The sequence below is a fragment of the Ornithodoros turicata genome, chromosome 3 (genome assembly GCF_037126465.1).
Source record: "Ornithodoros turicata isolate Travis chromosome 3, ASM3712646v1, whole genome shotgun sequence".
NCBI lineage: Eukaryota > Metazoa > Arthropoda > Arachnida > Ixodida > Argasidae > Ornithodoros > Ornithodoros turicata.
Genome location: NC_088203.1, coordinates 44,862,283 through 44,887,969, shown reverse-complemented (window position 1 = coordinate 44,887,969; position 25,687 = coordinate 44,862,283). Strand labels below are relative to the sequence as shown.

The 25,687-nt window shown below is 46.9% G+C and overlaps 1 protein-coding gene across 1 annotated transcript in view; it reads left to right on the top strand.

The window, feature by feature from the left end:
- Positions 1 to 25,687, top strand: part of LOC135386978 (uncharacterized) — a 112,693-nt gene that overhangs the window by 74,113 nt on the left and 12,893 nt on the right. The window contains exon 6 of the mRNA XM_064616435.1: positions 7,291 to 7,498. Within this exon, the coding sequence (XP_064472505.1) occupies positions 7,291 to 7,498 (208 nt within the window). The remainder of the gene's footprint in view (positions 1 to 7,290; positions 7,499 to 25,687) is intronic.

The window sequence follows — 25,687 nt, the reverse complement described above, 5'->3', positions numbered from 1 at the left end:
AAGCTTCGAAGTTAAAGATTCTTTAATTAAAAGTTGTGCTAATGATGTCCCTCTGACAGTGTTAACTATTGTTTGTTTAAGTGGTGCTTTCCTGGATGGTGCGGTGTGTCCCCCCTGTTGTGCTCTTCAATCGAAAAGACTCGTATTTAATAGCATTGAAATGATTTGAGCATGGAATAATTAATTATTTAGATGTATGATTTTTTTATGTTGATTTACAACATGAAGATGTAGGTCACATAGAAGCAGCTCAGACTTGTTATGGTAGAAATTTTAATTTTAATTATTATTGTATGAACTAAGAATCCCTTCCTTAATTAAAAGCTGTGTTCCTGAAGGTTCTTTAATAAATATTATCTGCTCTGTGGAAGTGATTGTCTGCCCGCTCGAGTTATCAAATCTATCCATTTGATATTAAATTGGTTTAACTTCAGATATTACAATATCATAAAATTTGTAGTGTGTGTGTGTAGAATGTGAATGTTGCCTGCAGAAATTGTTCGTTTCAACTTTACACCTCTCTATGCTGATTGCTAGTACTTTAGATTAATAAAATATTTTCACTTGTACAAATGTGTATGTCTGTTGCTTGCATGTCTGGGCGCGAGAAGGAAAGTACGCTATGTTAAGGGGAAGCATGGGGAGATGAAACATTTTTCCATAGAGTGGACCTCCTCACTCAGGATGTATTGTTTGTGTAACTGGGCCGAAGAGGGAATAAGATGGGCGGGCAATAACATTTTGGTTGGTGGTTATGTACTTTGCATGTTCATGCATGCTCGAATGTGAGAAGGAAACCCCTCTCTACGCGACGCGCGGCCGCGAAACGCGCGGGGGCGGTCTTGGTGCGTGCTCCTCCTTGGCGCGAACGCTCTTGCTCCAAATACCTTCCTATCTAGAGCGGTGGGGAATGATGGTCACCATGCTCTTTGGTTCTGCGTATCTCTGCCCTTCTACTACTTTGGGACTATGTCTTTTTTGTCAACTTGTGAGTTTTTGAGCGTGTGCAATAAAGCACCTGGTTGAGCGTGCAGCTCGGGCAGGACATTCCATAGCTATCACGAGATTGGGGTCGGGCGTGTATTCTTGGACTGCCGTTAGCAATCTGTTTGTTTGCGACGTGGCAGACTTCCACTGATCCCTTGCAACAACTTCCACAGTAACACGGCGCTGTGTACCAGTTGTGGTTTCACGGCAACAATCCGACACATTATAGAAGACTGTAGCCAGTACGTACGCGAGCGACCTGCCTTTAAATGTCAACTTGAAATGCTGAATCAGACGCCATTCAACATCTGCAAAGTTCTCGGCCCATGGAGTAACCCTGGACATCAGTGTCGTGCACTTGGCGCTTTTCTTTCCTTTCTGAGGTCCACCGGCCTCCTTCAAGAACTGTAAGGATTGCCTACCCTCGTCATCCTTTCATGTGAACCTTTTTGGAAGGGTAGGGTTCTGCACTCAATGCAGGGGAACATCCCGCATCATCATCATCATCCTTTCATCTATGTTGTTGTTGTTCGACTTCCATGTCAACATCCAGAAGCTGCTCATTATTCGTTTCAAAGCGTGTTGCTCTGGCATCTCCCAAGCACTTTGGCGCCCCCCAGGGGTGCTACCGATGTGGTGTCAGCAGTTCGCAGGTGTTGCTGGACTGACTGCATCCCACGCTATTCTCAGCGCTCACCCAAACACCATCGTCTATTTTCCCATATATACCTTCATATCTCAGCACGAACTGCATGTGATCGATCATCGCCCATTTACCATAGGCAAGGTGCTGGGTCCATGGTCCAGTCCAGCTCATACACGCCAAGGTCTGCGTCACCTTTGGGACTTCCTGTTATCAACAGGCCTCTCCACCCTGCTTTGATTACCAGACCCCTTATCATATTCATCATCATCTCTCATCACGTACAAGTGGCACTGGGGCAGCGCCCAGCCTGCTGGCCGGCATCAGCCCCATCTTATCATCGTATCTCTATTTGTGTGTGTGTGTTTCAGACCTTCACAGCGTTTTATACGACCTTACCGCGCGTCACCGTACTCATTTGTTGTAGAAATTGTTTCATTCAGTTAAACAGTAAATTAAGTAAAAGAACAAACTGCACAGAGTAGCATTTGAAGCAACAAGGGGAGTGGCTTATGGTAGCTTATTTTCTGTTCCTGAAAGAATCGAAGTCGCTTATGTTCGTAAAGACATAAACGGATCTCAATGATATCAAATCTACCGTCCTCAGCAGTACAGTGGTTTCTCGGGTCGGGGCAACTCAACAATTTGCGAAGCCACATTGTATTACATCAGCGTCTGTTCATCAGACGTTTTAAGTCGCATGTCGGCACGATTCTCCGTGAAGACGGTCCAGGACGCACGATAATCGTGACGTTACCTGCCTGAGCGTGGCCGACTACGGCAAGCAGCTTCACCACCACCACTACCGCCACCACCATCCGTTCTCCAGCAAATGCGAAGCTCACCACATTTCTTATTACTACTTGGGAAGCCCTCAATTGAAGTAATGTGCACAGATTTTCATCCGCCTTCCACACATGCTCGATGAATGTTAGTGTTTGTTCTCAGCTATTATTAATATGTGTTACCAACGTACCGCTTCTATTCCATTACTTACATGTGTGTGAATTTCTCCGCTTCTTCCCTCTCGTGGTGAGTGTCGTTATTATAATATATACTGCTCTATCATCTTTCATTTTGTTGCGAACTTCCAGTCTGCTATAGCACTCAATGAACTAAATCCAATCTTCCCCATTTTCCGAAGTCACAGTTCAAGAGATTTTTTAAAGATACGATTTTTCTGGGGTGCATGTTCGTGCTTATGCAGTGCAAGCAGAGGCCGGCATTTTGGCTCACAATCACAATTATCTGTTGAGGCGTATGAACCTCGCACTCACTTTAAACTCAGGTGAAGGTCGATATCGCGTCCTGTAACTCGAATACGCGATCACGATATTTTGAGCAGCTTAATATTGCCAGATCAGCGACAACAACGCTGCCAGGCGGGTCTCAGACGGGTTACTATGACTGGTCGCACTTTTACGGTCACGAAATCAAGAACCAACAATAACAGATATATTCTGATGATGAAGTGGGGAGGTTTTCCACTCTAGGAGTGGAACGTTAGCCCATAGCTAGGGGGTCTAATATGAATGGTGACAATGATGAGTGATGACGATGATGAGCGATGACGATGAGAGATGACGGGAATGATCGGAGCGGCGATGGCGATCCTGATCGTGATCGTGATGGCGGGATTGTCCGAGTGCGCTGGTGGGGTCACAATGAGTCCTTTAGGCTAGTCGCCTCAAGAAAGCCAACTACATGACGTAAGGCCGCCCTGGGGTGGGCGGCGGTGTCTCAAGGGCCGAGGATGCTCGACAGGTTGAAGGGGGGGGGGGGGCTTCCAAGGGTGGCAAGCTGTGACTGCAGTGTACGCCTCTTGATGATATAGGCCCGACAGCGGAGGAGTATGCGTCCTACGTTGGCAAGTCCACCAGCCGGTATGACAGCGTTGGGTCTACACTTCCCAAAGATGACCTAGTTGAAATGTCGTGTTACCACTGTAGGGTAGACCAGGAATTGAACAAATGCCTGAGGAGGGATCTTCTGTCGCCTCTCGAGAGCATAATGGGCATAGAAGGTCGTTGTTGATCTGCAGCGGTAGCGTCGCCCTCGTGGTTCCCAGTTATACCGCAATGCCCTGAAACCCACTGAAAGGCAACGGAGTGGGAGCGATCTTGTAGGGACTTCAGGGCGCACGGATATCTATCATCACTGAGGAAAGGGAGCCGCGGATGCCCATGTTTTTAATGCACAAGAGATCTGCTTTAGAGTCCGTATAAATTTCCCAGTGCTGCGGTTCACAGTCTTCCGCATATGTCAAGAATAACGAGATAGCATAAAGTTCAGCGGATGTCGATGAGGTGCGGTGAGACATACAACACCCACGTGTAACGGACTCTGATGGAATGGCAAAGGCTGAATATCAAGTGTCCCTGGTCGACGATACATCCGTGCATACAGCGGTACCGTTGCAGCATTGAGCCTCGATTAAGTCAAGGGTAAGTTGCCCAAGGAAAACATCAGGACAGCTCTTTTTGTTGTTCTTGAGGCCGGGTATGGAGACAGTGACAGCGGGGATGGCAACGTCCATGGAGGCACTTTGGGTGCCGTCGTGTCGACTATGAATTTGGGGATATTGGAGATCAAGAACCAACAACACACGCAATATCGATTAAGCCATATATTAGTGCACTCACGAGATAATGTCAAGTATCACACACAGACATGTACACCCAAGCAGCACAATGTACTGAAAGTCGGGTGCAATAGGGGTGGACGGTATGTGTCTTATCAGTGTTCTTTAGTTTGAGGAGTTTGTTCAATGCCTTCCACCTACCCGCCCACCCCTATTGTACTCTACTTTCAGTACATTTTGCTGCTTGGGCAGCCGCGTTACTTGATAAGAAAACTTGTTTGTAGCGACCTTGATCCAGACTGAATGTCATGCAGGGGCACCGTTTGACTGAGTGTGTCTCTTTATAATGCGTATGTTTCATGGATGATGAATCATATACGGTTACGGTTTTCAATTTTGATAAACGGATTGGGAACGTAATAAATGTTCCCCATTGTTTTGTTTTCTTTTCTTTTCGTTTTTTTGTTTGTTTGAAAAGCGTTAATACGTGATGCCGATTATAGCTGCCCAGATACGCAGTGTGAGAGCGACGAGCAAATTAAAATGTTGCGCATAATGCAAAACTCTCTAGCTTGTACTCGAAAGGAGAAAAGCAATGTCGAGCAACTAGAGACTTCTTTGCCGGTTAGTTAGCTTCAGTGGCTTCTGGTTCTCGGTGATCAGTGAAAAGCACCAATGAAAGTAGGCAACGGTCGACTCAAATGATTTATACACCTATCACCGGACTGAGCGCATCAAATCAATCAATTTTAATTCCACTGTCCTCGTGTTGAACTACAATGAACACAACAACTCAAATCATCCCGAATAAATTAAGTAACCAAGCATTGTACCTCGCGTGTCACGGCCCACGACTCCTGTTTGATAACGAAGCGCGCCCGATCTTCATCTTGTCGTTACCCCACAACGCGCGTTACCATAGCGTCACTACGACGAGAGATTTGTCGCGGTCCCTTGCACGAGCCTACACACCGGGTTTGCAGCGCGCGAACTTTAAATATAACGATAACGATCACTACGCGTGCTACGGTGCTGAGACCGTGTCAGGTAGCTATGCCGCCTTTAGTCTGTATGTTCCTAGGAATGCTGGTAGCAAAACAAAACAAACAAACAAACGTGAAAATTTAAGATTGGAACGACTAGATGAGAGCATCCGAAGTGTACATAGGACATTCGTGGTACACATCCCGCCGACGTCTTCCAATTTAAAATATGGCCACCGATGGGTGGTAGGCGAAAGACTGACGCAGCAACTAATCAATAAAACTGAATACACGGGTGACATGAGCGATTTCGCAGACTCAACGCGCATACGCACCAGTGCCAGCCCAAAATCACATACATAAAAACTTCTTTTGCATAACAGTGTAAGTGTCAGGCGCGGTTGTAACATAGACGCACAGGCACCCATTTATGTATCATACATTTACAGCATTTACACTCGACAGGCAACAATAGAAATAAAAATGTCCTAATGCAAAACGCCTCGAGAGCAAGTGCGAATGTGTAATATCACTTTGAGCATCAACGTCAAACTGATATTGAAAAAAAAAAGAAAAAAGAACTGCGACCTCGCGACAAGATGAGTGCGGACTCACACGATAATGGTGCTGAAAGGAACTCATTTCGTTCGAAGCCCTACAGTGGTTTCCGTTGGATCGCTGTGTGCCGTTCCAGCATGAGTACACTAAGCAAGTACACGATACAAGGTATATCTAAACAGGTGGCGCAACTTCCATAAGCCCCTGTGTCTTCAGAATGACGCCATGATAGAGACGGTCAGCGCCATCCATCCGTTGCGCGGACTGCTCTGATTGTAAATAAATGACGTCAGAGATTAGGTCAGCACTATGAATAATAAGTTGTGCATAATTAGCCATGGCACGTTTACATTCGCGCACTTTGTTTGCGTTGTATTCCCTTTTCCTCACCCAGGCAACAACACCAGACGAGAATTCAGAAAAATAAATCATATCAGGTTTAATTAAGCATATCAATTCGAAATAATGCAGTTATCACAGACGTAGACAACTCCAAACTGAAGGGCATCGTCGTGACCGCACAGGAATTAGGAAGGATCACTTGAGGTCCATTTCTCACCTAGAGCTATACGCATAGTCATTAGACGTTTACATTTATTCAATGAGTGGCCATTATAGGTACATTTCAACCAAACATGGCATCGTTGGTGCACATCTCATTCCTGCTAACACTCACGCTATCATGGCCGCTTGTCCCATGACGAAATTTTTTTTCGCCGTGCCAGAAACAGGGGATGCATTGTATTTATCTGTTCACGCGTGTAAATCTTGGTCAGCAGCTCCGAGATGTGAACATCGCTTCCTGTTTAACCCAAAAAGTGTAGGAGCTCTGTATTACAATGCACGGACACAGGGCATGGATACAGTTATGCACGGATAAACACGCCCACTGTGACACATGCGCAAAGGGAGCAGGGCACGGAAATGTACTTGGGTGCTAGATGATTTCGTATATGTGCACGAATGGGGCAATAGAAAGTTTTTTCTACATTGAAATTATGTATAACCTATTAGTACACACACAAGCCATGCCCATGCTGTAAAGTTTTTTCTGTTTACGATCGTACCTCTACTGCCAACACCCGGGATCGCTCGCGCCTCTTGCTGGTAGCTTTGTCGATGGGTCTGACTTGGTATTTTCGCTTATTTACGCTACCAGTTTTGATATACCTTGCACGATACCTCGCTGCAGCGTGAGCGCAATCACAATAATCGCGTTGCCATGTCGACGTGATAGCAGACTATTGCATTGGTGCTGCCATGCTGTGTGAAACGAGTGCGACTCACACACTCGATACGATCGGCGATCGTGATTGTGCGTTTGTGAATTATCGCGCTCATTATTTTTTTTTGCCGAGGTCTGAGTGCAAGCAATATTCCTCTCCGAGAAGTATCAATCAAATCAGAGCTGTACGCATAGGTCTTTATTTAAAAAAATAAAGTAGTGATGCATAAAATGCGCGTCCTGAATATCGCCAAATGCTCCGCAAATTCATTCGTTCAATTCAAGCTCTTAATCATTGGTTTATTCTTTATAGGATGAGCTTAACGCTTGGGGAGCACCAGGTTATGTTGCCTCTGGATGACGAAGTTGACAAGGAAGACGTAACAGTAAAGTTGAACCGATGTGACGATGGCAAATTCACGGTCACCATGAATGATGCGGTAGTGGACGTCCTCCCACAGGAAAACGTGCCGTCTAAAGTCACCATTAAAGGTGACGTCGACGTGTCGTGGGTGGAAACGGTAAGTGGTTGTTGTCGGTCCTGGTTAGCTCCCATGTTGGGAAAAATCAGTACTCTAGATGAACAGTTATGGTAGCGAAATACAGTGTCTCGCTATAACAGGCGAATCTCAAATCACGATGTGTACACAGGATGTGGCTTGTTCATGTGAAGTGAATAGCCATTATAATACGGATGAACACTACTTACGGCCTGTTTTTGTTTAAAATATATGGGTAACTGCGGTTGTTGCGGGGGTGACATTAGCAGCTGGCGTCTGTTGGCATCCCAGTTCTCGGCAACATCATGACTGTAGCTCGTTTCGTTGAATCAGGTGAAGACAACAGCTAATGAAGATTGATGGTTGTCAGAAATGATGAGCCCTATAGTCCAGGCTTGGAGGGAGCCATAATCCTGACGGAATCCGGCGTAGAAATCGACGCACTAGGTGCGTTACCCGAAGGAAGCGTCGTGCGTGTGATGGAGCGCGAAACAAATATTATGCAGATTGTAGGAACAAGATGCGGAGTAGTTTTGGTCTACATTGTAAATACAGAGCTTCACCGCGTAGCACGCTCGTAGCCTACCGTCATTAAGAATGACAACGTCCTCTCCCTTGATTTGATGAAAACGGGAGGCGTACGCCATTTCGGTCGCAATTATGAACAACATAATGCTACGAAAATCGCGCAAGCCGCTCATTTTCAGCAAATATGCTCTCTTGCGGGCGCTTTTGAAGCACGGTCGTATATTCTGCTGCTCCTGATATTGTGTATTGCATAAACCTACGTAACGTTTATTTCTCTATCGGGACCCCGGAGGCCTTTGCGCCGCTAGTGTGCGTACACGACGGCCACATGCCGGAACTGAGCCACGGGGATGTCCCTAATGTGAAGCACCAGCAGCTTCTGCGAGAGCGCAGCCGCACCCCCATAGAGAGAGGACCGGCTCGTCACAGCGACGAGGCCACATGAATTGCGCTCACACCTGAAGCCTCCACGCTGCACGACTGGTCCGCATCAACTGAAGTTTCTGAAGATGACATTGCCGACCTTCAGATCGCTATCGGTCATCAGCAACGAGCTGGTGATCCTTTTACCCTATAAGATGAATAGGCTACAAGGTATTCCTGTTCTGTTTAAGCCTGTTGGAGAAAGATTGTTCCTATTGGAGGGCGAACCCAAATGGAATTGAAACTGCAATTGAGATTGGTATCTGCTGATCAAAAAGCTTTCCTATTCCATCGGGTGAATAATGATGGGTCCGTGTGCATCTTTGTGAAAACCGAGGGCGCAGTCTCTAATCTTCTGTCCCTTCGGTCCGTCGCCGACATTGATGTTGTCATGTCAATGCCGTATGTCACGAATCCAGGGAAGATCACCGATGTGCCGCCTGCATACTCAAATGAAGACCTCGCCGCCTATTTGGAATTAGAGGGTGTCGGGTCGGTGTCAAGTGCGTCACGTCTGCAATGAAGATGGGCCTCTACAAGGGAATGTACAGATGCATTCCCTTGAAGAGTGCCATATTGACATTTCTGCCCACACAGAAGCTACCCCAAGAAGTCCATCTGGGCTTCGCTATCCACAAGGTATGCGAGCACGTGGAAGGTCCACTCAATGTTTCCACTGCCAAAGGTTCGGCCACCTTGACCGTAACTGCCGTTGTCCTCAACGTGCTAAAGTTTGCTCTGGCCCTTACCATGTTAGTGATTGCACAACTCGTCGTCAGCCCAAAATGTGCCAACTGTGGTGGCCCTGATGTCGTTTCCCATTCCCAGTGCCCACGAAACGTTCATCACTAAGGCGTTTTAAAAACTCGTTTATTCGTGGCAGCCTGACTCGCATTAGTCTGGCTGAATTGTCGAGAGTGTCTGTGCCTCTCACGTACGTCCTCCTCAGCACCACCCTAACAGCGAAGCCCCTGTTTTCTTGACGTATTGACCGACAGAGTTCTCTGGCCCCGCAGCGACCTAACCAGTCTGTCTCCAAGGCACCCAGGGTTGAAAAAAATTCGGGTATTTTTAAAGGGATCCTCTCTAGTGGACTTTTTTTGGATAAGACCCGGATATTTTTGGAGAATATATAAGGCCAGAAATATGACACAGCGTGAAAAGAAATCTGCTTTGCTGTTCTTGACTTGGGTGACCTCTCACAGTTTCTATTTACGGAACTGCCTGTCCCAGCAACATTGTATCAGTTTCCATTGTTTTCCAAAAGGTGGAGTTTCATGCACGCGTGGTTGAATGGTGTGGATCCTACAAGCCTGGACTAGTCGTCGTGTTTCGGCACAATTCACTTACAGCCTCCAGGAAGCGGAAGAAAGTCTCTGCCTGAATGGACAGAAGTAGAAGAAAGTGGGAAAAAGTTAAATCTGAAAAGTTCCAAGTTAAAAAGTCAAAGTTAAAAGCTAATGTTGCGCGTACCTGGGCTTTTAATAATAAAAATTGTGGGTTTACGTCGCGAGACAACCGAGATCATGAGCGACGCCACAGCGGTCGGTCTGTGGATTGCTTTTGCCCACCTGAGGGTTCTTTAACGTGCGATGTAAGCTCATCACACGGCACCCCGTATTTAACGTCCCTCGCGGAAGACGGCGTGTCCAAGCAACTTGTACCGTGCCACCAAGTTGCTGGCGTCCTCGGCAGGGTTCGAACCCGGGATCTCGGGATCAGAAGGCGAACAGGCTACCGACTGAGCCACTGAGGCCGGTGCACCTGGGCTTTTGCAAACAGCCAACACTACAAGAAAATAAACCAAGAGTTTTCTGTGTGACGTTGAATTCAGATTGTCTTTCACATTGCATCTGGATAAAATAAAATAAAAATCCACGGGATAAAAGCCATGTGGATTAAATCCAAACAACTCTGAAGGCACCGGCCACCCATGCTGCTGCTGTAAGCAGCCCACGGAGTATCAGCTCACCGAAGCCGCTGACCTCGAGTCGATTGAAGCGGTCCTGTAACACAGCATCGAGTGCTGGCGATGTAATGCTATAGTTTGTGTGCTCCCTGTCGTCGCATCGTTACAGCAGCTTCAGCGGCTTTTCGCTGGGGATGGCCTGTTCGCGTCCTTCCATCATGAACAGTCTCTATAAGAGGGCTACAGTGATGCAGTGGAATGCAAAAGGTCTGCGCAACAAGCTCCCTGATCTCAGGTTGTTTTTGCTTAAGTATCTCATTCCGATTCTGGCTTTCAGCAAAGCGTACGTCACGGACGATTTCAGGGTCAAGTGTGTCATCGGGGACTGTATTTTGTGTAAGGAAAGATTTGACGGCTGCCCTTTTGCAGGGCCGCCTGATAGCAAGTAAGGTGCAAGGTCCGTGTGGATAATCTGTCTCTTTCAGTCGTCAGTTTGAATGTCCCACCATCGTCACCCCGGACGCCGCAGGGCGTTCAAAATACCTTTATGGAACCAGAATGAGCTTCTTTGGTTTTTGGCGACATCAACGCCCACAATCCGGTGTCGGAAAGTAGAAAAACAGATAGAAGAGGAATAATCTTTAGTGATGCCATCGAAGATCTGAATCTGTGTCTCCTCAACGATGGTTCACCCATATACTTGCGCAGAGTCTTCACGACAGATACCCTAGACGTTTCAGTTGGTTCCATGGACATTTCTAGGACTCGAGGCAGTGATCACATGACCAGCTCCCATGGCATAGTGGTTAGGATGATCGCTTTCCACGTCGAGACTGGTAGGTGACACGGGTTCGAATCCTGTCACCGGCTGTGCTGTCTGAGGTTTTCCCTGGGTTTTCCGAAGACTTTCCAGACGAATGTCGGCACAGTTCCCCCTCAAGTCGGCCCAGGACGCATACTAACCCCCCCCCTGTCTCCCACCCCTTCCTGCTGTCCTCTCTCCATCGGTCCACGTCTGTACGCCGCTCGTAGCCGCAGTTGCTTCGCGGCGCTAACACGGAATTAAAAAAAAGTGATCACATGCCCATCTGCATCTAGTGCGATAGATATGTCTGACAGCCTCGATGCAAAACGGTTAGATTGACTGACTGGAACACATTTCGCGCAGTCAGTCATGTGCACCAGGGTATGTCAGCAGATTAGTTAACATAACTAGTGGATCTTCCCTTCGGTCACCATCTCGACATGTGAAGGTCACTCCAGGTCACATGAATAGAAATCCTCGTGTTGAACAGCTTCGAGCTTGTAGGAAAAGGGCTGAACGGAAGGCAAGGCGGTCGGGACTGATCGAAGACATTGCAGCAGCTCTGCATATCGCCAGATCTGTACAGAGGGCACTTAAGGCAGTAGATCGTCAGCGATGTCGTCGCTTTTGTTCAACCCTCTCGCCTTTTCATTCTGCCACGAGAGTTTGAAGCGTGGCTCGCTGTCTGAAGGAGACTCCACCCCAAAGAAATCCACTGCTGGCCCTATCGATCAGTAAACCTGAGCATGATGTTGCTTCCGATTTTTGCACAATCATCACAGCCAGTTCTCGGGCTGAAAGTAGTGAGGAGTATCAAGCACGTACATCTCGTCTTCAGGAGGCAATTCCACAGGCGGACCTGGCCACCCAACGAGAAACGGAGATTAATTTTTCTTTGGCTGAGCTCAAAGCTGCGTTATGTTCATCTCGGGCTCGATCATCGCTAGGCCAAGATGGCACCACTGATAGTGACATCCGTAACCTTAATGCTGCTGCTATCTGCTGCCCTCTTCATGGGTACAATGTGTCGTGGAACAACAGCGTGGTGCCCAGGGACTGGAAAGAAGCCCTGGTTGTTCCTTTGCTAAAGCCTGGGAACAATCTCTCAGACCTTACATCGTTTCGTCCTGTCAGTCTGAAAAGTTGCAGGAGCGCATGGTGCTTCATCGACTGGCATCGTGCATCTCCGAACGAGATGTCTTGTTTTCGTCGGCACCGGAGCTCAATGCACTCCGTCCTTGATCTTGTCACCACTGTCGAACAAGCAAAGTTCTCTAAGAAAATCGTAATGACATTTTTGGTTTTGTTTTTTAGGTAAAGACAGCGTATGAAACCGTCAGTCATTCTGTAGTATTGCATGAAGTATTACAAGCTAGTGTTCCCACGAAACGTTTCCAGTGGCTTCCTGACTTTCTACGGCCGAGGTTTGTATCGGTGCGCACACGTTACGGAGACACACCGGAAGTCGTGGTAATGCACAGGGTAGCACAAGGTAGTACACAAAGTAGTAGCACAAGCTCTATATAATATTTAACCTCGTCGTGGTGGGTCTGAAGTCCTGCATAACCTCCAAGCTCAAGATATTGATGTATGCTGATGATGTTTGCATCTGGACAGTTGGAAAAACCAAGACCTGGAATTCGGCGCCGTCTGCAGTGTTCACTCGAAAGAATTATGCAGTTCTTCGCCAACGTCGGCATGGGTATATCGGGGGACAAACATGCAGCTCTCGGCTTCACTAGAAAGCATATGCAACGCTATCAGTCATTTCTTTTTTCCTTCCTTTTTTTTTTACTGGCTCGCTGATCAAGCAGATCCTGTCCTAGCCAGCCATCATTTTGAGTGACATCGTGTTTTCTTCGTATTTGCTGAACAACAACAATAAAATGAGTCAGAGATGGATAAAAACGAGGAAAAGTCGATGAAATTCGGAACCTGAAAAAACGGCTTTTTCCAGGTTCCGAAAAGTCGCCTTTCGCGGATCGAGCATGATTGTTCCGCGGATGCCCATCTTCTGCACAACTTTTCTCGTTTTGTTATCGGGGGCACCGAACGTAATTTGTTCATTGCTTGTAAAGTTTCTGATGCCTTCTCGTGTCTTTGTGACCCACTATGCTTTTTTATGTCTCAGTGACAACTTCCCATAAATATCACACTTGCATTAGGTGTACTGGGCCCTTGTGCCCACAGTTTTTAACTGGACGCAGCTGTTCATTGAACACTGGCACCACCACCTAGCTCTTACTGTGCTTTTGGTCATACTTAGGAGGCATTTTGGAAAGCGCTTGGGTCAGTGCACAACGTGTGCCAGAAAAAGGACAAACTGGAAGAAGCTAAAAGAAACTATGCTGCGAAGAGCAGTGAGCAGCGCCGAAACTGCACTTAACTGCACGCTGGAGGGGGCACGCTGGACCTCTCCGTGAGATTTGATTGGCCTTAAGTAGTTACGGCCAACGTAAGGTATCGCGATTGTATATTATTCTTCGCAGAGCTTGTCGTTCACCGAATGACAGGAAAATTATGATTCTTCCTGATTTCATGAAGGAATATTCTTGTCGATAAAAAGTCGCCGAACATATCAGATAGTCATTAAAAAATCCGGTAATCCCAAATACAAAATTTTGTCGTTAGACACCCCCCGTAATCTGCTAAATTTAGCGACTTTTGCCGACCTCAGAATATCCCCTTATTGCTGCCTTTCGATTGGATAGACGCTTTGTCACGTGGTTCCTCAGGGTCTACCCTGTCCCCAGCGCAGAGACAAACTGCCATAGCGTATAAGAGAGAAAAGAATCGACAGTCTGGTAATATGCGCAGGTAAAGAAAATCTGGTAATGAAACTGCTCAGAGAAAGAAAACTTCACAGAGTGCTCCGTACTGAAATGCCTGAGGCGCTGTGATTTTTTTTATTTTTTTTGTCATGATGGACATTGCGTATCGCATAAGAAAATCACAAAACATGCCAAACAATGGTAGGGAAGAAAGATGTTAGTGCGGGAACATTCCGATATACGTATGATATACGCAACTCAGGTGTTAATAAATAAATAAATATACTGCATCAACCCGTATTTCGAGCAGTTCTTAAAGGATCAACGAGAGGATCCGTCAGTGAATATTAAGCACAAGAGTTGATAGTTTCGGATTGAGAGAGGGTAGGTGGCGTCATCTGGATCTCTTGCTTCTGTCTCGTAGCAACAGCCGCACATATCTTCCCAGTCGCCGTTCTTCGTCCCAAGCACAGAGCAGAAAAGACAGGAGGTAAAACCTCCCTCTCTCCCGCGAACAGACAGCGTGGACCACGACGTACTATATACTGACACGACCAAAACAATCGCGCTCCTCCCCAGCGCCGCGGAAATTGTTTTGCCGAGTGGCCGCTGCGCGTTTGCTGCGCACCGTACTGGCTCCTGAGCAGACGACGGATCACATGTTAACAGCGCTTTCACGTTTTGCATGCTGGAGTGTACTTGCCCTGGTCGAAGGTTCTGAAGTCAGACTTCACTGTGTCTTCGTTCCTATGTTATGTTATACTGCACCGGTGCTCTCTGCAAGTCAAAGATGGGCATCACGCTCCGGTAATTTCCCTTCACGAGTCGAACGCTACTTGGAGAGCGCTACTAGGCTGAATAATGTGTTTAGGGGTCCAGATGCAGGTGAGCACGAAAACATAGCTATTTCTTGGTTCTTGCTGGATCGTGCCCTTTGAGTCACAAACGGTTAAATACTGCTCGTGGTCATATAATCCTACCCTTGATATTTATTTAGACATGAATGAACCATTCCAACATACGGCCTTTCCTATCGCACGCTCTGGGCACTTCGCAGCCGACGACTTCGTCGTAGGTACAAAAGTGGACTAGTTCAGCTTTTTGAACTACTTCCTTAATAACAAGCGATAGCTCCTACGAAGCTCGTCGTTATGACTGACATGACGTACGAAGCCCTAAAGACCACAACTATGTCTACTGTTCTGTGCACTCGCCACCTCCTAGACAGAGCGACAACAACAACAACATATATATTCTGATGATGAAATGGGGAGGTTTTCCACTCAAGGAGTGGAACGCTACCCCATAGCTAGGGGGTCTAATCTGAGTGGTGACAATGATGAGCGATGACGATGAGAGATGACGGGAATGATCGGAGCGGCGATGGCAATCCTAATGGTGATCGTCATGGTAGGAATGTCCGAGAGCGCTGTTTGGGTTATAATGAGTCCTTTAGACCTGTCGCCTCAAAAAGCCAACTACATGACGTAATGCCGCCCTGGAGTGGGCCGCGGTGTCCCAAGGGCCGAGCCTGCTCGACAAGTTGAAGGGGCGGCAGCCAAAGGTGGCAAGCTATGACTGCAGTGTACGCCTCTCGTTGACATTGGTCCGACAACGGAGGAGTATGTGTTCTACGTTGGCAAGTACACAGCAAGCACAAGCACATACGGCTAGCCTCACAGCCTAGCTGGTAGCGATAAAACGGAGTGAAGGCCACATTCAGACATAGCCTGTGGATGAGGTACTTCAGGGGACGGGGAAGCTTTGCAGGCAGCCGGTACGAGAGTGTTGGGTCTACACTTCCCAAACATGACTAAGTTGGAATGTCGTGTTGCCACTGCAAGCTAGACCAGAAACCGAACAAATGCCTGAGGAGGGATCTTGTGTCTCCTCTCGAGAGTATAATAGGCATAGAAGGCCGTTGTTGATGTGCAGCGGCAGCGTTGGCTTCGTTCCCAGTTATTCCGCAATGTCCTCGAACCCGAAATGCAACGGAGTGGGAGCGATCTTGTAGAGACTTCAGGGCGCACAGGATATCTATCACCACTGAGGAAAGGGAACCGCGGATGCCCATGTTTTTAATGCACAGGAGATCTGCTTTGGAGTCGTTATAAATTACCCAGTGCCGCGGTTCACAGTCTTCCGCATGTGTCAAGAATAACAAGATAGCATAAAGTTCAGCGGATGTCGATGAAATGCGGTGAGACATACAACACCCAAGTGTAACGGACTCTTATGGAATGGCAAAGGCTGAATATCAAGTGTCCCTGGTCGACGATCCATCCGTGTATACAGCGGCACCGTTGCAGTCAAGGGTAAGTTGCCTAAGGCTAACATAAGGATAACTCTTTTTGCTGTTTTTGAGGCCAGGTATGGGGACAGTGACAAGCGGCGATGGCAACGTCCATGGGACTTTGGGTGCCGTCGGGTCGACTGTGAATTTGGGAATATTAGGTCTGAACGATGTTAGAGCAGCATGAACCGTCACGTTCCGTCTAGCGTGAAGCTTGCGAATCAGATAGTGACGTTTATGATAGGCATGTAGACGCAGATAGTGGCGTGCACCTTCCCGGGTACGGAGAACCTCAATGGGGATGTCCCTGGCCTCAGCCAACTACTAGGCGGGTTTCAGCGCCTCGCGGGACCTCGAAACATACCCGAATGCTCCGCGCGAGCAGGGCTCGAATCCTTTGTACGAGTGTCTGAGGAAGTCCGTGCAGGACGGGAAGACTGTGCATTACTCAGCCACGAACCAGGACATTGTGCAGCATGAGGAGATCCTTCTCGTCTCGTCCTCAGCTCATACCTGCGAAGTGACGAATGACGTTGACCCAGCATTATACTTTCTTTTCAAGAACGCCTATGTGGCTCTTCCACGACAAATTCCATGATAGAATTATGCCGAGAAACTTGTGATGAGTCACCTGCTCCAGTAGGCTTCCACCAATATACAGGCGACATCTATGCATATCTATGCGCGTGAAGGCTAGAACTGCGTTTTTCTCGATGGATATCTCAATTCCTGCCTGGAGTAAATACAGGCGAATGGCATCTGACGTGCGCTGAAGGCGCTGACGGAGTGCTGGACGGGAAGTGCCTGTAGTCCAAATGCAGATGTCATCGGCATACAGGGACAAGTTGACTTTCCGCTGAATGCAGTTTCCAATGCACGCCATAACGGCATTAAAGAGGAGCGGACTTAGGACGCTTCCTTGTTGTACCTCCTGAGAGATGGGAAATTGCTCTGTGTCGCCTTGTCTTGTCCTGACGAAAATACATCGTTGACTGAGGAAATCAGCTATCCAAAGTAACGCTGTGCGTGACAGCGCAGCGCTGTATAAAGCATGCAAGATTGATTGGTGACTGACGGTGTCGTAAGCTCTCTTAACTTCAAGAAATACCGCGGCCGAGATCTTCCCGCCTCGTCGTACCTCTTCCACCGACGTGATCAAGTCGAGGACACAATCTATCGAACTGCGGTGCCATCGAAACCCAGCTTGCTTTTGAGGGAAGAAGGCACGGCTTTCGAGCCACCACTCAATTCTACGCAAGACCATTCTTTCCATAACTTTCCCCAAGCAGCTGGTCAAAGTTACCGGGCGGAATTATGCCAATTGGGATGAATGTTTTCCTGGTTTTAGCAACTGGACCACTTAGCCAACTTTCCACTGCCTAGGAACCTGCCCGTGCCTCCACGACTGACTGGAGATGTTCAGCAGGGCCTGAAGTAAGGTCAAGGTTTCCAATCACCGTGTATGTAATGGCGTCCGGGCCTGGAGACGCCTTCTTGCACGAAGCTAAAAATGGCCTTCCCACTGAAAAAGTTGAAAGCTGAAAACGTTCTCCTACGTATCCAAGGCCGAGACTTGTGAGGCGTTAGCATGCTCGAGAATAGATGTCACATGGGCTGTCTGGGTCACGTACACGTCGGTGCTGGTCACATTGGCTGCCTTCGTAATGACACGGCAGAATTCTCTGGTCACCTCTTTTAAGGGGGTACCACTTCTTCAGAAATCAATGGGTGATTTTCGTTCGCACAAGACACTTGAACGCTCTAGACTATCATCATCAGATTCGTACTGGCGCGTTCTCTTAGCTTTTCTCTAGTCTACGACGTATATTTTAGATGACAGGGTTGAGCCTTTGATTTTTAATTAGTTAAAGTTTGGTGCGTCTCGAACATGCGCTGCCATCTTGATAGAGTGTCGCACACTATAATATTTGCGAATTCGGGCTCAATACAAATCAACGGATAGCCCTGGAATTCTACAAAATGTGTCATTGACAAGGGCAAAGCAAGGAGAACACGCACTACTTCTGTTTTGACGATATTTTACTGCCGTTTCTAAGCTCTGTGCGAACAAACGTTCTCTATTGTCTTGCGCGGAAGTGATTCCCCCTGATAAGAGCGCAAGAGCTCCAAGTGGGCTCCTAGCTGGAGGGTTCTCCTTTAGACTTCTTGCGGCTCTCCATGTCCGAGCAGGGCTCCCAAACGGTGATGCAGTGATAAGGAGCAACAGAAGTGCCGCCACCGCTGACGGTCAAGGTCTCGAAGTGCTTTCTGTACAAGCCTACTCGCGCATCTTGCTTCCTGTATATCAGGAAGATTTCGTGTCCGTCGAGCTTTACGCTCAGCGCGTCTTCGGACAGCACGTAGCTGCTCCACACGAGGGTTAGAACCCAAGTGGCCAGAACACACGTTGACTGTTTTAGAGGACGAGGCAAGGGCATCAATGATGATATTTTCTAGCTGATCCACAGAAAGCAAAGGGTGGGCCCTGTCTCCACATGCTGTACGAAACGAACGCCAGTCTGTTAATTTCGCCGTTCTACATCCCGCTCTCGTTGAATATCCGTTATACGTGATGTATATGGCCACGTGGTCGCTTCCTCTGCCATCAAGGTCCGTGTACCAATGTAGCTTCAGCAGAAAGAGACGTCCAGAACGTCCGTAGAGAAAGACCTCCGCAAAAACGTGTGTGATCCGTCATTCACATGCAGAGATCCAGGCTCTCGATCAGCTCCATCCATATTTTCCCTCTACCATCATTTTTGGCACTCCCCTATGCACCGACAACAAGATAAGGAGACTCTCAATTGTCCAACACAGCCTTCAGACCGGTCTTGGACACCTTACCTGACGGTGGCACGTGTAAGTTCACCACAGTGAAAACAGTTTGACCCAAGCGAATTTTACACCAGACACAGTCTAAACAAGCGACTTTCTGCGTTGGAAGGGCGGCTGCATTGAAATCACGCCGAACAAGCAGAACCGTCCTTGAGATATCTGTATGCTCTCGCGTGACCAAACTATAGCCGCTGAGTCTGAATTCCTTCTTAATATAAGCTTCACTAATAGCAAATATGGGAATTGGATGATTTTGGATTCTTTAAGATCTGGCAGCTTGTTGCGCAGACTGCGCTCGTTCCACTGCATCAAGACAGCATTGCTATAGATTTGCCCCATGACCCTACACAGAGGATACCACTGCTAGTAGCGAGAGTTGTAGCATAATAACGCTTCCTTAATAATAATGGGACTGGCCGTTAGTTCTCAATGTTTTCAGGCTTGCGCTTCCTGATGTGACGGCCAATCCCTTGCTCAGTTGCGGGAAAGATGCCAGCGACATTGCCAAGCTAGTCACTCTCCCGTAACAAACTTTATGAGGCCATGCATATCGCATGGATGCAAATAAAACACGAAAACGCAAGCGTCACAACGCGTTGTTTGTGAAAATCCTTCGTCTCGTAAACTATTAAAAATTACGACTGTAGCCTAATAGTTCGCCAATAAAATCCTCGTCCTCCTGGTCAACAACATTTGTAACATTATTTAAATTGTTGAAGGTTCAACCCTCGCCAGACCAAGACCATTGATGCAGATGCCGATAGTGCGTTTGTGTTTGTACGTCACACAGAAGGGAAGATCGTCCATCAGCAGTTCTTACTCCCGTCGCCATTTATGCAGCCCTCACGTTCTTTATTTGCACCTATTTTGCACAAATCACGCTGTAGTCTCTTCATTCCAGCTCAAACGTCCCTGTGGTGTCGGCCGACCAATGTCGATTTCCGAGAAAAAATATATGATGTTGGGACATGCGTAAACGTGCACCAGAAATTTTTTTTTTTTTTTTTTTTTTCCAATGCAGTTTAGAACTGCCGTAGGTCGGGACCGAATGTCGGATCCGGGCGGAAAGCGAGGGCGCGCTTTGGCGCTTGTGGAGGGAATACGGCTCTAAATGAATAAAAAATCGAATTAGGTCGTTTTAAGGAAGGCTACTGTCATCTCTGACAGCTTCCGCACCTCAAGCGACCAACGCATTCAAACATACTGGACAAGCGAAGTCACACACACAAGCAACGGTTGGCTAAAATCAGCTGTATATATTTTTCTACGATAGATAAGTACCAATTAATTGCACATAAAAATATTTTACGTGATATGGAAAATTGTTTACTTTCTAAAAAAAAAAACGCGAAGTTGGCCTTTTGAGCAAATATCGCCAAATTCGGCGTGCAAAAAGAGGATTGGTGGATGAGTTACGGATCCGAATTTACCAGCGTGGTACTTATCATAACCCCGTCTACCAATACTGAAATTATCTCCAGGGCGTTTTTGTTTATCGCACGTGACGAATTTTTAAAGTTGCCATAGTACGAGAAACATGAAATGGCGCGGAGCAATGCTTTCGCGACATCAGCGGCGTCACTTGTGGTCTTTTAGAGTGGTCTTTTTCTTTTCTTTTTTCTGTCGAAAGAATGAAAGCACCAAACACAAGGTTTGACTTGTAGCTGGCAACATTTGCAGATTACTAGTGCTGTTGCATGCTGCAGGGAAGTAGTTTGTGCCAAGGGAATCCGTTTGTGGTACCAAGCATAAGCGGCTTAGATCTTCTTCGTGATGCTTACGAGGGGTCAGCTATGTCCTTCTGGTAATTGCACTCTAATGAACAACGTAATTCCCTTAACGGATTTCCTTGGCACAAACCATTTCCTTGCAGCATACAATGCTACAGGACTAGTAATCTGCAAATGTTGCCTGCTACAAGTGCTTAGTGCTTTCATTCCTTCGACATGAAAAAAAAAAAGAAAAAGAAAAACCACTGCAAAAGATGACGACGATCAAGACGCCGCTGCATGTCGCGAAAGCGTTGCTCCGCGCCGTTTCATGTTTCTCGTACTTTAGAAATCCGTCTCTACTGTAAAAATTCGACACGCGCGATAAACAAAAAACACCGTGGGGATACTTTCAGTATTGGTAGCCGGCATAACGATTAGTACCTCGGTGGTGAATTCGGATCCGTACTCGTCCACTAATCCCTTTTTTGCAAGCTGAATTTGCCAGCATTTGCTCAAAAAGCCAACTTCGCATTTTTTAGAAAAGAAACAGCACGTCACATGACCTGAAATATTTTTACTGTGCAATGTATTGGTAATTTACTGTTGGAGAGAAATATATACAGCTGATTTTAGCCAACGGTTGTTAAGGAAAAAAATTCCGAACTTGGCAGAATGTGCGCTGACTTTGCTTGTCGAATATGTTTCAATACGTTGATCGCATGAGGTGCGGAAGCTGTCAGCAATGACACTATCCTTCCTTAACGCGACCTAATTTGAATTTTATATTTATTTATAGCCGTATTCCTTCCACAAGCGCCAGAGCGCGCCCTCATTTTTCGCCCACAACCGACATTCGGTCCCGTCCTACGGACGTTTTATACTGGGTTGAGAAAAAATATTTTTTCTGGTGCACGTTTTCGCATGTTCCAACACCATATATGTTTTTCTCGGAAATCGACATTCGTCGAGCAACACTGTTGGGACGTTAGAGCTGGAATGACCCTTGTACTAACCGTCCTTGTTATGTTTACCACAAAACATGGTAATAGAAACAATAAAATAGAGTAAATACTGCTACCCAGCGACACGAACCCCGATACAGGTACATGATTCAGCCGAGCCGATGGGGCCCATATAGAGCGCCGCCGTACGGGCGCACTGCGCGTGATACGTACGTCACTTCCCGCTCGCTGAGCCGCGGACGGAAGTTCCATAGGGAGATAGGCGAGTGTTATGGTTGTGTCGGTATACAGGGTGTCCCCGCTACATGCGAACATATTTTGTTAAAATATATACATCACTTTTTCCGATATGAAATCAATTGCAATATAGCATATGCTGAAGGGCACTTCTTAGGAGGGCGTTAGCAAACTCCTAAGGCAATGCCTTAAGAGGGCATACCAGCTCTCCGTCCCAATGTATTTCCTATGGAACAGTTTTCATGCTTTTTCTCTTTAACCACCGCGCAGATTTTGACGCGGGTGGTTTCATCATAAAGAGGAAGACGAGATGAAGAGAATTATGCTACTAGGTTTCTCATACATGTCGTATGTATTTTACGGCGACGTCACGAATGCGAAAAAAATACTCTCCTACAATTTTTCTCCTCCCTCTTTGAACAGATTTTAAACTTATATAGCCATTTCGAAAAAAAAAACTTTCCACTTACTTTCCCTCGAAATATTTCAGGAATCGATTGACACCAAATTTATATGTCTACCACTTTTAGTTTTTATAAAAAAAGCATGAAATGTGAGTACGCGTAAACAGCGGCAAAAGCCCAGCGAAACACGTCTGAAACACGTCATTCTGTGTTGCCATCTGTTGACGCGAAAGCAAAACCGCGCGGACCGTATCCTTCCGCCGATTAAGCTTGCGCGTGGGCACCGTACCCTCTGGTGGTTCCTCTCCTATTTACTTCCATAGGCCGCTGACTTATGGCATGGCCTTGGAGACCAGAACAAAAGCTTACTTAGCTGCTCGTAAAGGGATTATCGGCTGAGACAGCATTGTCGCGGCCCGCGTAATATAAGGAAAAAGCTCAAGTTCGCTAGTGATATCGTTCTCTAGATGCTAGTATTTTTCTACAGTTGGCCAGACACGAGTTTTGCAGTTGTCCCCTGCTTCAAATCTGTGTCGATGTTTATGTTCTATGAAAGCTGTACACTCATTTATTCACTGTTTCATGGCCCGTATAACTCCCCCTTTGCTGAAGATATGGTTCATGGACATCGAAAGTATGAGAGAACAACTGCAAGGTCTGACCTACAATAAGAAATACCATACTGGAACGTAGTCCAAAGATGTCATTTATTCATTTGACTGATTTATTTGTCAAGAATGCTTATTACTTGACATCAATGATTACTTGAAAAACGGTTGGGTATTAGGGATGAAAGACAAGTCGTTTACGAGCAAGCGGATTACACAGAGAAAAATGTTCCTGCAACTTTACAACTGCAGCTTTCTGTGTTCTTCTTTTCTTTTATTGATCTTTAATTTTTATTTTACTTTATTTTTTTCATCAACGCTCCAGGTGAACCAATAAGAAAAATCGATCAAACGACAGCTACACCATTATTTCTGCCCACGCAAAGAGGAACCATCATCCCCGGACGAAAGGTCCCCGGACAAAATGTCCCTAGCTGACTGGTGAACGAAATAATTTTTTAGTTTCGGAAATAAATTTTGAGTTCTTGTTACACTGCCGTTGCTAGCTTCCGTGACGATACATATCTGTTTTGATGCTGTCCCGTGGAGATTGTGCGTCCTGGGCCGACATCTCTCTCAAGGGAATTTTTCGCAAAGTCGCAGGGGATATTTTTTTTCGGGGACATTTTTTCCGGCTCCCCAGGATAGTGGACATATGCGTTTCATTTCATTGGCACGAATACTGAAGGTAATGTCTCATTGCGTTAAGTATTCTGTCGTACTCCCCTTTATAAAGAAACTCGGCTACCATTTTTCCAACATATATTTCCAACACATAACACACTTGTACGTTGGCATACTGGAAGTATGCACTAGTAAAACAATACGAAGAGCAACTAAAAATTCCATAATCAGTCAGCACAGACGCCAGTGACTCGTGGAAACCATAATTGTAGCATAAATATATAACAACAAAATAAAAAATAACAAAGTACTAATAAAAATAACAAAAAGACGTACCAGCGGCATGACCGAGTGGGCTAAGGCGTCCGCTCGTTGGTGGTAACCAAGGTCGTGCTGAAGACTGTGAGGTGGTGGGTTCGAATCCTACCGCCGGCTGTGCTGTCTGAGGTTTTCCCTGGGTTTTCCGAAGACTTTCCAGACGAATGTCGGCACAGTTCCCCCTGAAGTCGGCCCAGGACGCATACTACCCTCCCTGTCCCCCACTCCTTCCTGCTGTCCTCTCTCCATCTGTCCACGTCTGTACGCCGCTCATAGCCACAGTTGCTTCGCGGCGCTAACACGCAATCAAAAAAAAATCAAAAAACAAAAAGACGTGAATGTCACGAATCGAACTGCGGACCTTTCGTGTCAAAGTCCGACACTTTACCTCTCGACAAACAGCGCAGAGGGTGCGGGCCGCCTTAAACTCGCGACGTCAACCATGCACAATGGGGATTATTTCGGAGTCCGAGGTGAACGGCGTGATAAGGGAAATCGATCTAGAATCGGGAACATCGTGAATCGCAGTTGCTCCCCGACTGGTATGGCCTCTTAAATAACTTTCAATAATTAAATTTTTAATTAGTTGACGTTGTTAATTAGTAGAAGTTGTCCCAATGAGAAGATCTCGTCCCGTCGGTCACTTGATACCGGAGCCGTTCTCAAAACAAAAATCCGTTCAATAGATCGTCCGAAAAAGAAAAAAAATCGTGAGGGAACGCAATTTTATTTTGTTCATTGTGCATCTTCGGAGGTCATTGATCATTGCCTTAGGAGTTTGCAAATGCCCTCCTAAGAAGTGCCCTTCAGCATTTGCTATATTGCAATTGATTTCTTATCGGAAAAAGTGGTGTATACGTATATTAAAAAATATATATTCGCATTTAGCTGGGGCACCGTGTGTAGTAGGTCGTGGTGTGATCAGAGGAGGACTGAGACGGATGGGAGTGCTGCACCATCTGTGGAGCGGGCCGGAAACGTTTTAAGCGAGAAGCGCATACGACGCTGTGTCGACGCAGATACGCCGAGCTTTGAGGTCGGGACATCACTCCCGACGGAGGAAGGTCGAGCCCACTCGCAAACGTGGTTTTCTTGGCTGCTGCTTCTCAAAAGCGACAGCTGTTGCGGGAGAAGGATTGAAGAAGATCACCCAGAACACTCTTCTGGTTGCAGTGATTTCTAGGCAAGAGGGAAACGACAATCGAGCAATGGCTAGCGGATGGTATGCCTTTTGTCGCTCCGGTGTCCCCAATTACTTTTCTTAGCAGCCAATCCTGTCTGGTCCACTTCATTCTGTCTTCCACTTGCGTGCACTTCGCAACTACAACGTCCATGTCCACTTAGCTGAGAGAGAGTCTGTGCAGACGGCCGTTTCCGGCCAGGCACGCCACTGGTCAAGACGAACACGTCGCTTCCTGCGCTTCCCGCTCCAATCTGTTCACCTCAGATGTTGTCGTCTCCGCTCGACAGCTATTGTTCGTGGAGCTGAACGTAAAAAAGCTGAGCGCTCGGCGTCATTGCGTTGAGAAAACGTCGGGTCGCGCTTTACTCCCAGGTGATGCAGCGGATTGATGGTCATCGTATGCTCCGTCCGTTGTCCGTTGCCGCCCTCCGTTTCCCTGTTTCCCTGCTGGGCATGCCTGCCCGTCACCTTGCCGCGTCGCCTGCTTATCTGAGCCGGCAGAGCGGTCGTATTTCTCGTTGGGTTGGAAAACAAAGCTCGCTATGCAGCTCACACCTGGATATGTGTTCATAAACCCTTATGCACATTTCTTTCCATT